Source organism: Argiope bruennichi, chromosome 4 (assembly GCF_947563725.1).
Source record: "Argiope bruennichi chromosome 4, qqArgBrue1.1, whole genome shotgun sequence".
In the NCBI taxonomy this organism is placed as follows: Eukaryota; Metazoa; Arthropoda; class Arachnida; order Araneae; family Araneidae; genus Argiope; species Argiope bruennichi.
This window is the reverse complement of record NC_079154.1, coordinates 63,791,259-63,804,295: the sequence shown is the minus strand read 5'-3', so window position 1 is coordinate 63,804,295 and position 13,037 is coordinate 63,791,259. Positions and strand designations below refer to the sequence as shown.

General features: G+C 28.9%; 1 protein-coding gene across 1 annotated transcript in view; it reads left to right on the top strand.

Moving 5' to 3' along the window:
* The window catches only part of LOC129966571 (uncharacterized), a 454,962-nt gene that overhangs the window by 435,889 nt on the left and 6,036 nt on the right, over positions 1–13,037 (top strand). Inside the window, exon 9 of the mRNA XM_056081029.1 lies at positions 596–640. Within this exon, the coding sequence (XP_055937004.1) occupies positions 596–640 (45 nt within the window). The remainder of the gene's footprint in view (positions 1–595; positions 641–13,037) is intronic.

Sequence of the window (13,037 nt, the reverse complement as noted above, 5' to 3'; positions counted from 1 at the left end):
AACAAAATTTGGAAAGAATTTTTTCAGTTTTGAATCTTATTTTACCAGGTTTTATACAAAGGTGGGTAAAATAAAATTTAGAACTGGAAACCAAGTTTAATTCAATTTCTGTTTTTGTAAATTTTATAGAATTCTTTCTGTAACTATGGATTGTTCAATTAATAATCGTGGCTCATGTTTTTTGACAGTAAATTTTAATATAATATTCGGCATTTAATATTAAAATGCTCGTTAATAATTTAATAATACCATTAAAAGAATTTTAATCTTTTGGAAAAATGAAGCAAGTAAATTAATATAATTTATTCTTTGATGCCGGTTGGAAAATTTATTTAAAAATACAAATCTTTAAATGAGAGCTGTGCACTATCCAAAAGATATTTAAGAACCAAATGGCTCATTTTTCATTTTTTAAAAAACTATAATAATCTTCTTTTTTTATAACAATTTTGAAATATTTTCAAATTAACGGGTTAAGTATTTGGTAAAAGTTTAATATTCCTTATATTTATTATTTCAGCATCGTAATATGTTGTGTGATTTTGTCATATTGTCTGTCTAAAATAAAACTTTATTTTGTGATATCATCTTTTAGGAAAGAAGTCTAAACTCCAAAACCATACTTTTGAGAAACAAAATGGTAATTATTTTTGTTTGATAAATTTTCATTAAGTTTTGCTTTATTAGAATATGAATTAAGATGGATAAAATAATTATTGGAAGCTGTGATTTAGGAACATAGCAGAGAACATTTAATTGCCTTATACACCAAAATTAAAAATCACTATTATAAAGTATTTAACATATTGCAGGAACTTGAATGAAACATGAAACATCTTCGATCAATAAACCGATTTATCCAATTCATTGAACTCTTAACAACATTTTCTCATTATGTTCAGAAATATGTTTGATGGCAGGAAAATTTTCTATGTAAGCAGTTTTTAAAATACTACTAATTTGTTGTAAATGATATTGGTTATAAATTAGCCCAAATAAAACATTTATCTATAATTACAAATAAAACAATTTGTGATATACGATCCAACTATAGATTCTTTTGTAATTCGAATAAAACATATGTAAAATTTATAATCTCCTATATTATATTACATATTTCTGCAATCTTTTCCTTTTTTGTTCAGAAAAGTAGAAATAATATTCATTCTGTTGTTATTTTGTTGTTTTTAATTTAAGTTTTATATAAAACATTTTGTTAAGTTAAAATCGTCTGCACTGAATAACAAAGATTTAATAGTTACTTTTTATTTAGCATATATATATATATATATATATATATATATATATATATTTCTTACTTAATTTGATTTAAAATAAGTTGAAAATGGAAATTTCTTTGTGGGAATTAATTAAACAACAGTAGAATCGGCTGTGGTATGGAAAAGAAATCATAAAAAATTATTTAAAGGAAAAAAAAGAAACGATTCTTCTGCTTGTGATACGTTGTAAAATTATATGTTTGTGTTTTCAATGTTGGTTTTATTGCTTTAAGACTCGTAAGCAACTGGTAACTTAATTGAAAATTATTTCAGTGACTTGGAAAAATCAAAAAAGGTTATATAAAAAGAATAACTATTCATTTTTGATTTTTTTTAGGAGTTAACAGAAAATGATTTACGGTTAATATTTTTACTGTAAATAAATTATGTCTTTGTCTTGATTTTTAAACCTCATATTTTCATCCTTTCAATTCTTTATGCTTTATTAAGGTTTATTATCTACGTTACTTGGGGGGGGGGTATTACTGCTCTATATAGGTTACTATCTGTGTTGTTATGGTTTATATACCCCTAAAGACAGGTTCCAAATCTGGAATCATAATTAAAATCATATGATTTTAAATCGTGCAGTAAGATTTAAAAAAGTAGACTGCATTCTAAAATCATTTGAATTTATTTTTAGATTAGAACGAAATAGCATATGTTTTCTACTTATTTATTTAGCGAATTCCAAAATGCATTCTTTGAGCGGAAAAAATTCAATGGAAAATTTCAGAACACCCTCGTAATCTCAAAAAAATTCTTAATAGAATTCCACGAAAACCCGCCACCTGTTCTAATGTACCTTAAACCTCTTATCTTCCGCCAAAAAAAATTCTTTTAAACAATGAAGTGCGTTGTTTTCCGACAGCCAAACCTCTCCTCTTGGGATTGTTTTTCTCAATTTTCCGCTTCGATTCTTTCACTTGAACACCGGATATCCGTCTTTTGGCTTGTATAGGAAGTGATCTCGGTGTACCTTAGGGTCTATCTCCATCCTCACCTCGGTGGGGGAGTAGCATGCAGGGAAGAGAATTGGTTCGAAATATCCTTTCACTCAAAATACAGCGAAGGTGAAACAATGCAAATTGACATGTGTGTTTTGAAATAATGAGTACAGGATCAAAACTTGTGTTTTAAATAAATTTTAATTAGCTTATCAGTGCTTTATTTCCAATTAGGTACCTGCCTAGAATGCTGCTCTCTGGAAAGCCTACAATCAAGTTGATTAAAAATTATTACTAGCGTAGTTGCCTAAGAATTTGTAAAATATTCAAATTTGATGAAATATAAATTATTGCGGCTACATTTGGGCGTATGTATTGAATTATCAAAATCATTAATAAATAAATTAATATATAATTATTATTTTATAGTATATTGGAATTTTAATTATTCTTGACGCGGTTATTATAACCTACTGGACAAGTTTCATAAAATAATAATTTTTAATGTTACATTTATTTAAAGTCAATTTTTTTCTAATAATCCATTATAATTATTTGCTGTTTCTACTTTTAAGAAAATCTAACTAATAACTGTAGTTAGTTTTTGTAAAATTTTGTTACTTTATTTTATTTCTATGATATACATAATTAAAAAACAGAGGTTATATTTATTCTCCATCTCTAAAATGGAAAAATTAGATTAAAATAAATCGTTAGCATGGTGACTAAGTTAAAATTTTGTTGAAATGTAAAACTGCAATTACAAATTATTTGTTTACAAAATTGACAAATTGTTTGTTTACAAAAACGAACTTTGCTTAGTCATTTGCATGAAAAAAAAAATGAAAAATGCGATAATTATTTTTGAAAACGAAAGCATAATTTTAAAATTTTTAACATAATTTAAAAATTAGATTTGTTAATTTAATTTTGGCTTCTTTAGGTAATTGATTTTGGTAATTTGGTTTTGGCTTCTTTAAGTCGGTTTATAAATGATTTTGGTTCGCAGTAGCCTGATGGCTTCAGGTACCAGATGGTTCGAAATTCGATTCCATTGAAGAACCGCCTATAATCCGTTCTTTGATGAGGTACGTCATGTCTTCGGAATGCAGATAACTCGATCGAACATCATTACTATTGAATCAAGAGAATGGATGGATAAACAGACTTCTTTTACAGATTTGGTCCGAATTTTAGAGGCCCGAATTTGAAATTTGGTTTAGAGTTTTTTTTTGGTCCGAATTCGAGGTTTAATAGAAACTGCACAAATTTACAATAAAATTGAATTAATATAAATTTTATGTTAAGATTGCATACCAAATTTCCTTGCTCTAGCTTCATGTGCTTTTTTTAAATTATTATTATTATTATTATTAGATCTAAAACATGGAAATTCGTCAAAAAGTTCGAATTTTTTGAAGTTACAGTACTTTCTCTTTATATTTTTCTACACGAGATAATAAAAGTCACAATTTACAAAGTACCAAAATCAATATAAGTTTTGATCTTTTATCTTTTAAATAAGGGAACTAATTGATAATACCACATCGTAAACTTTATCGAAGACAGAGCAAACCCCCCTTTCATTGATCGCATAAAATATTCAAGTACCATCATTATGTTATTAAAGAGCTAACATCCTGTAATTTAACACGCATCTAACATCACTTCCTATAAGAACCTGAATAATTTACTGCAGCCGCTCTAATGAATTTTAAGCACTTTGTACCTTTAAAATATTTCTGCGACAACCTTATAAATCTATTTAAGGCACCTGACGTGGGAGGATAATGTTATTGATTGATGAAACGCTCCTCTCCAGAAATTTGAATTGAATTTTAGGGGTGGGATCCTTTGATGTCGGTCGCTTTAGCTTGCATTGAAACGCTGCTTTCGTGGGGATTGTTTTACCAGATTTGGTCTCCAATAGCCACTGTAGCGGCGCCCTTTCATATAATCCTGGAAAATTCATTCATTGGATTTGTAACTCTAGATACCTTGTTAAATATGCATCAGAGAGCTTGGCATTCAGTTTCGTTGGTCTTGTAAAAGCTTTCTTTGAATTTAAAGATTTCTCGTTTGGTTGGTTTAATGTCAACTTCGTATATTTTGAAGAAGGAATCAAATTCAGAGCCACAAATGTCTTTTGTAATTTTTAATTTATTGTGTATATTCGGATGAAATCCAACAAAATATAAATGTTATATATTATTTCATTATGTTTTGTTTTTGTTTTCACACACTTATATTTGATATTAGTGATGATGAAATTTTGATAATAATTTTTCAACCTCTTATAGGGTAGAATTCTAAAAAATGCTGGAGTTCTTCCTCGATTATGCATTATTTTATGCATAATTTTAATAATTTAAGAGCATAATTATCAGTTAATAAGACTAATTAAAGTTTTATTGATTAGTTAAATCAAATTTTTATTCTATTCTAGTGGCATCAACTGTTAACGATATTTTTAAATTTTTTTCAAATTTCGAAATATTTATCAAAATGAATTATAAATAATGGATTTAAAAATAGAAAGTAATAAAATAAAAATTTTAATATAAGCATGTTTTAATTTTTTTAAATATTTTTTATCCTTTTTGTTTAATATTTTCAATAATGTTGTAATTCAATTCCATTTAGTCACCAATAAAAACATTACGAGTGCACATTCGTGTAATCTTAAATTGAAAACATGCCCAGGTTACTGGAGTATGAATATTTCGAGAAGAATAACAGGTTCTTTGTCATTTAAATATAATTTAACGTTTTTCTCTTTTTGATAATTTTGACTTATATCATTGCTTTTACTTTGCATGAAGATTTTTTTTAAATAAAATTTTATGTAAACAATTTCTTTAAGACGATTTTTAAACCTAATACTTCAGTATACCTGGTATGAACACTAATTAATTATTTGATGTAAATACATGTTCTATATAACAAACAAAATAAGATTTAACTATCAAAATATGTATCAGACAATAATTTGAAGCGATGCCAAAAGTTTTTTAAATAATTGTAACATGCAGACGATAAGTAAAATGAAAAAACTGAGAAAACTAATACCGTTCATATTTTATTTCACCTTGAAAATACAAAATCTTAAGAAATTAGCGTGGCTAGATTTGTAACCATTTAATTTGAACTTCAAACAATTATTAACTTTGAACAATTATATTCTTTTTAGTTAAATTAACTTTTTTTTTTAAATTTAGAGCAGACGATATTTTGCAGGAACATAGAAAAACGATATTTTTTTTCCAGCTTTGTAGTATTCTCTCGTCATTCGTATCAACAACAATGTTTTATTATTATTATTATTATTTCTTCTTGGAATGTTATATTGCATAACTTTAATATATTAAATATATAAGAAAGAATTTCGTTTCTTAAACTTTTCTAATTTTAGCAAAATCATCAGTGTTAGCAAAAATCAGCAGTTTAGTTCAAAAAATCTATCTTTACTTTTAAGCAAAATATAGAAAAATATCTCATGTTATGTTTCACCAAAAAACGAGTGAAAATTATAGGAGATAAACATGATAATAAGTTCAAGAGAATGTGTTTAATCCATTGAGAAAGTTTTTTTTTCCTTTTTTCATATTTATTTCCAACTTTTCTCTTCCTTTTACAAGCGCTTGGAAAATTAATTTTCCTTTGTTTTTAGCACGATGAAAAGATACGGAATATGTTCCCCCTCTTTTGCCGCATTATCTCGGTGGAAATTAGGATTATAATTCACATAATATCAAGTAATATGTGTCTGAAACTTCACCTACTAATTAGCTTGTCAACAAAAAAAGAAACAAGTTACCGACGTGTTGACAATATGAGCTCCAAAAGAGGAAAAATAACACATTTTTAATTTCGGTACTTGCTGATTTATTTTTACTTTTGCTTTAGCCGAATCTGCAAAGCTGCTTTGATATTAGATTTGGTATAAAAATGAGCAAATAAATAGCTGTTGAAATTTCGCAGATTTTTTTGTATGTCTTATAGTAATTAATTCTTCGTCTTTTAAACACTTTTCCAAGCCTGATATTTTTTTTCTGGTAAATTAAATTCATTGCGTTTTAGATTATAAGTTAGCTATGTAGATTTTCTACCAGTTTTTCTTTACTCGTATGGCATTGATTAAAACATGGATATCATCATTTTTTGTCTTGTTTTCCTCATACATCTTTAGAAGCATCCTAAAATTTTTAATTATTAACATTGAAATACTTTTACCTCTTTCTTATATTGCTTTATCTTTCATTAATTTTTTTCGAAGGGTTTTCTAAAAATAATTTTCGTCTTATCTTTGCAAAACGGTTTTGTTTCTTTTCCCTTAATGACCTATACTATAAGCTTCAGCTGTAAATGACCTGTTTAAAGAGAAAATAAATTGTGAAAAGTAAATTTTGAAATAATCAAAAACATATTTACCTGTTTAAAGAAAATACATATTGAAGAATCATTAATTATAATGTTAGTGGATATAAAATAACACAAATTAATCAAAGAATTTAAAAGTTGAATATAAAGTTCCTGCAAAAGTTAATTCTTCACTGAATTTTGAAATTATTAAGATAAAATTTGAAATATTATTTAAAAGTTGTTGACACTTGCGAATATAAAACTGAAAAGATACATTAAAAATTTTATAGAATTTAGAAAATTTATTAGAAATTTTAGGTAAATTAATTTAACAAAAATTAATTATATGAGGGTCGTTTTTTTTTTTTTTTCTTTTAATTCTCCGACGAAAAATAAAAACGCCAGCAGGAAGGGTTTTTCTAAATCTTTCTCGTCTACTATCCAATAAAGATGCTATCCCGGGGAATGCCTTACATGACATTGGCATACGAAATATTGACATCTGGCTTGAATTTACCATTTTTACTGAATCTGTCGTGTGATCTATGGCGATTAATCGCTTGCATGTTATTAATAGTATCCCAAAGCGAATTTGTGTTTTAGATTCGTACGGACCGACTGACGGTCAACATCTTGTTTGATATCGCTCAAAATGTGGTAGGTGTCTATGTTATGTGTGTACCGAATTTTATCTGTCTAGCTCTCTCCGGTTTGTAGTCATAATGCTAATTTATATTCAAACCGGACAGACAAACTTCCTCTAAACAGAGTTTGCTCAAAATTTGACAGAAATCCACAAATTTCTTTTTAAGACTGCATAGCAAATTTCATTTGTCTACATCAAACCGTGTTTGAGTTATCTTTGTCCCAGACAGTCCAAAAATCTGTTTTTCGAAATTAGGGATGTCTGGGAATTTCTTGTTCAAGAAAACCTGAAGATTCGCCAAAATGCCGAGTTCGAATTTTTTGACGATTACCATACTTTCTCTATACTTCGAAAGTAAAAAGACAAGAGCAGAAAACAAAATCGATTTATTTCTTTATGTACAAACATTGCTACTTTTGTCAGAAAGTATTGGAAGATTCAGACCTTTAACATATCGGTGAACCTTTTCAAACTTCTCGTCCGAGGAATTTGAATCAATGATACGAAATGGACTTCAAAATTCCTTTGAAACTTCTCATTAGTCTTGCATTCTTTGAATTTTTTTTTATTGAAAGAATTTAAAATATAAATGTTTAAGTATTCAAAGTCGCAATTCTGGCATGCTGGTCAGCAAGCGTGTTGTTTGGAATTCCAGAATTCTTCGCTTCTTGATTAACTCGTTGAACAAGACAATCTGCTAAGGCAATTTTGTATCCATGTCCTACTTTAGTGAGAATGCAGTTTAGAGCCGAGTGATTTTCCTTTCTTCGTCGAATTAAAAAAAAAAGGCTAGAATCAAAACTTCCAGACTCATGAAGAGTTTCAAATGTCCTTCCTTCTTCTTGTGTACAGCCGACCACTCCTCCACCACCGAATAAAGCAGTATCGATAGGATTTGTTATGGCCGACTACTGTCTTTAACATAACACGTCCATACCGGTCGGTTCACCGAATTGTCATCCTCTTCGAGGTGGTTCACCCCCAGCCACAAAGAGGTGAATCTTTGATCTTCCTCCTCATCTTCTCGTACACCTATCATTCTGTTAAACGAGGAGCAGAACACCACTTAAATCTCCTCGAAATTTTCAATATTCCTCCAAAACAATTTCAAAGAACCAGTGGTGACAACGTTCTTTGAAGAGAGGATCGAAAATCTGGTTCTCCGATATGACAAACTAAGGTTGGTTTGATACTTAGTTTTGCTGTATTTTGTACAGCTTGATACTGATGCTCGATTGAACCAGAACCAGTAACTGTTTCTTTTTTCATCGGATTGATGTCAGATACTCGGTGGGTATCGGTTTGACACTTACGCCGAGACTGGCAGCTGGCACTAATGAGAATATGATTCTTCCGTTTTGAGATTTCGCTTCTGCGAAGGTGATATTAATAACGATATACCTTCAGTCTGGGTGTTAACATGGATTAACAGCTAGGACGAAAAGCGGAAAGGGTTTGCTGATATAGTTAGTATAGGGAAGACACGGATTCTTCAGTGGTATGTGCATCGTTAAATGAAATAAAGGACAATAACAGTTGGTGATATTATATAAATATAGTTTTTAAAAGTATCATGCCCGCCGATAATGTCGCCAAGGCCGGACGATGAGGCGGTCTATATCGAGATAATACTTTGTATCTGATTAATATACTGTCATATGATTGAAAATAACTGAGATCTTGGAGATTACCAGTCGATATCAATCTAGTTCTCAAATTACCAGTAGTATCAGATACTCTTAGATTATATTAGTTTTGTGTATTAGTTTGTGTGTTAGTTTTTTTGTTTTATATTAGTATTGTATATTTTTACGTATGTTTTGATACCAGGTTTGCAACATATGTCGAATTCTTGAATTTTCATGGCAATTGTGTCAAAAAGTAACTTTGTTTACTTAACTTTTGGTAACAATTGCATTTTTGTTTACTCTTGTCATTTTTATGGACTATGAGAGCTTGCAAAAATACAGGTCCTTATATCAAACAAACAAGTTTCGAAACATTGTTATAATTGAAATATTTGAGTAGTAAAGGGTGTCCCAAATTAATGCCACCATTCATGAAGTGTCGACAACCCGATTAGTAAAACCATTTGACAGCTGATAGTTTAGGGTTAGTAAAAATGGAGTGTAACACGATAGAACAACATGTGAACGCAAGATTTGAATTAAATAAAAAACACAGTTCTTTTTCTTTTAAGTTTTTATTTTTATTGAATCGCAAGTATGCGGGATAGGGTTATGATTGGAATAACACATAGGAAAAATGGCCTCCATGGCTTTGCTGTCGCATACGCACTCTTTTGTCAAAATTTTCCATGACCATTTTGCATAAATGTGGCAGAATTTCATTGATTCAACGTTGAATTATTTCCTTCAATGCTCACGTGCTTTTGTGGGCTTGTTTGACTTCAAATAACCCCATAAAAAGAAATCCAATGGTGTTAAATCACACGATCTAGAGGGCTAATTCTCAAATTTTCGAACTGTGGCTGCCAGGCTTTCGTTACTTTTGAAATATTGTTCAACAATGGAAACACGGTGTTCTATCATGTAGCTCTACATTTTTACAAACATTAAACTATGAGCTGTCGAATGGTTTCTTTTAATAAAGTTTCCAACACTTTACTGCACAAATGGTAGCAAATTCAAATCTTGCCGTAATTTTGGGATAACCTTTATTTTGACATCAAATCAAATATTAAAAAAAAAGTCTTTCTTCACTATTAAAAATGTTTTTTAATGATTTCATAAAGCTCCTAACTATTATTCATTTCAATACGTAATTTCTAAAGAATTATTACGAAATATATATAACTCCAAAGTCCTTCATGTAAAAATTGAAAATCAAATTCTATGAAATTTTTTATGAGGTCTTAAAGAAAAGGCATTATTTTAAATCACCCCAAAAATATGATTTTTCTCGTATTCCATTCTGGGTAACTTTAAATCTCACGATTTTTCTTTTCAATTCCTCTTCAAAGACCCATTACGATATTTGAGGACTTCAAAATGATTTTTCTCAACCCAAGTCTTATTTCTCGCTTTACTTGAATCAACTTTTTTTAAAGGCTTTCCTTCCAACAATCGGCTTTCTTTTCCAATCCAAGGTTTATAGCGGCGCCTGAGAAAAGCTTTCAGAAATGACTTTCGCGTTATTTTTTTTTCCTTTAGAGTTTGTTTAAAAACGGAGGATTATCCGTCGAGATGTTTCTAGAGTGAAAATTATCGTGAAAGAAAATAAATCTCTAGACCCTGTAGAGAGGTTACGAGAAAGAATAAAAACAACAAATAACGATGACTTCCCTTTTATTGTGTTAAACCAATTTCGCCCTTTCTCTTCTTATTGGTTATCGGAAATGCATTAAGTTCGGCTCACTTCTTCGGAGGCCTATCATTTCGAGTCAAAAAGTGGTTTCCGGGGCCTTCCGTTATTCGAAAGGACAAAGGAAGAAAGTTCAGTTTTATTTCCGATTCATTCCTATTTCTGGGAATGAATGTACTTATGGATAGGTTTGAAACCAATGCAATAACGAATGAAAACCTTTAATTTGTTCTTTAATGTAACAAAACTGTAGTATTGGAGGAATGTTAAAGTATCCTGTAGTATCAACGATGGTACTATTTGCTCCACGTTATATTATTTCTTTCTTGCACCATACTATATGGAAATAAGTATTTCTACTAAGTGTTGGGAACCGCTTATTTGCAGCGTTATAGGGAAATCGCTATTTTGCTCCATATTTTATGGTAATCCCTGGATTTTTTTTTTATCATTTTATGAAAACTACTATTTTGCATTATGTTACAATTCTGTTTACACCGTGCAATATGGAAACAAGTGTTTTTAACCCGTATTATTTAGGAGTCTATATTTTCTCCAAGTTATACGGAAATCGGTATTTTTATCCGCTATTATATCGAAATAATAACTATTTTTGCACTATTTTATAAGAACTGCGCAATTTTTGCACCAAGCTTCTTTTTTTTTTTTTCACCATGTTATATGGAAATAAGTATTTTTGCTCCGTGTTTGGGAATCGCCAAATTTATATGGAAATCATTATTTTGCTGAAATAGCTGGGTTTTTTATCATGTCTTATGAAAACTAACTACTATTTTGCACTGTTACAATTATATTTGCATCCTGCCATATAAAAACAAGTGTTTTTGCTCTGTGTTTTTTAGAAATCACTATACTTGCACCAAGTTATTTTTGTCCGCTATTATATCGAAATAACTATCTTTATATTATTCTATAAGAAAACAGCTATTTTTACTCCACGGTGTGTGTAAATTATATTATTTGAATTCTATGTTGTCAAAGGGCTGGCTTATTTAAGTTATAGGCACATTATTATTATTATTATTCATAGCAGATGTGATGCTTTATAAGAAAGAGAACGATGCGATTTGTCTAGACAAAAAAGTATCTGTGTCTTTCTAATTTCATATGATGGAGGATTTATTTCCCAAATATACATTAGCAACTGAAATGTTTAATTTATTTAATCTAGTGTTTTAATTTGAAAGAAAATCATTAAATGAAGGCATTTACCATTAAAACCTGTGTAATTATGCAATTTTTCAAAATAGCTTTAGATCATGTTAATTGTTTTCATTAATTAAATCATGAAACTTCAGATTGATGAATTTTTTTCGATCTGTTTTTCTTTTGGAAGTTTTTTTTTGCCAATGTAATTCTTAGATTCAACTATTATTGTAATAATATGTTAAAAACATAAAGCGAAAGCTTTATTTTCAGAAAATATATATTTAACATACATGTTCATTAATATTATTTAAAGTAAGTCAGAAACAACACAGAATCAGTCAAAAAGGGATGTTTAGACATTTGCCAATAAAAAAGATCAGTTTGATGATTTAGATAGTTAACAATATGTAAAACTTCACATTCTATTGTTAATTTTTTTTAAATCGGACGGATATACACAAACATTGAAACATTCCATTATTTAAATATGTGTGCTATAACATGAAACTTATAATACTACGTTTCAGTTTTTTTTTATTAGAATTTATACAAAATAGCAATCGATAACGGCCTTCTTTATAAAAAAATTTTTTTTTGTGCTCTCATTTACAAAATCATAAACTGATACTGACATTTCCTGTTTACAATTCACACTTATTTAAACTTCATTGGAAAACTGTAAGATAAAATCAATGTATGCTAACAGATAAAAAAGTAAGATAATCTTTCATTTGAATCCTGTTATCAACATCCCTTTTTCTCAATGGAAACAAAAACTACAAAGTTCAATAAAATATCTTATGTTTACGATTCTTTTAGCGATTTCTGATACAGCATAATGTTAAATTACATCATTAAAATTACATTTACGTTAAATTACATCATTTGTTTTAGATTTAAGTTAAAAGAAAACATGTGACATCATAGATGCCCTTGCATATTTTTTTCTGCCTTACAATACTAATCTATGCAATTAGATATGCTAATGTTATTTCAGCTAATTTAACTTAACTCAGGTCAAACGTGTTACAAACTCGAGTGAAACATGCTGTGACTATTTGCTCAACTTAATGTGCGCTATTATATGTGTTTATTTCGTAGAGTATATTATGTCAACAACTCATTAAAAGACTAGGCAATTTTTTCTGGTGGTGGATTGAATGTGCTATATTTACACATGGATATATTGATATTTTCGTTATTTGGAATATTTAAATCAATATTATTCGATAGACTTTCATGCGAATCAACAAATAAAAACACTTATTTCATGTTTTTCAACACATTAACATTAGATTCTATCGAAAA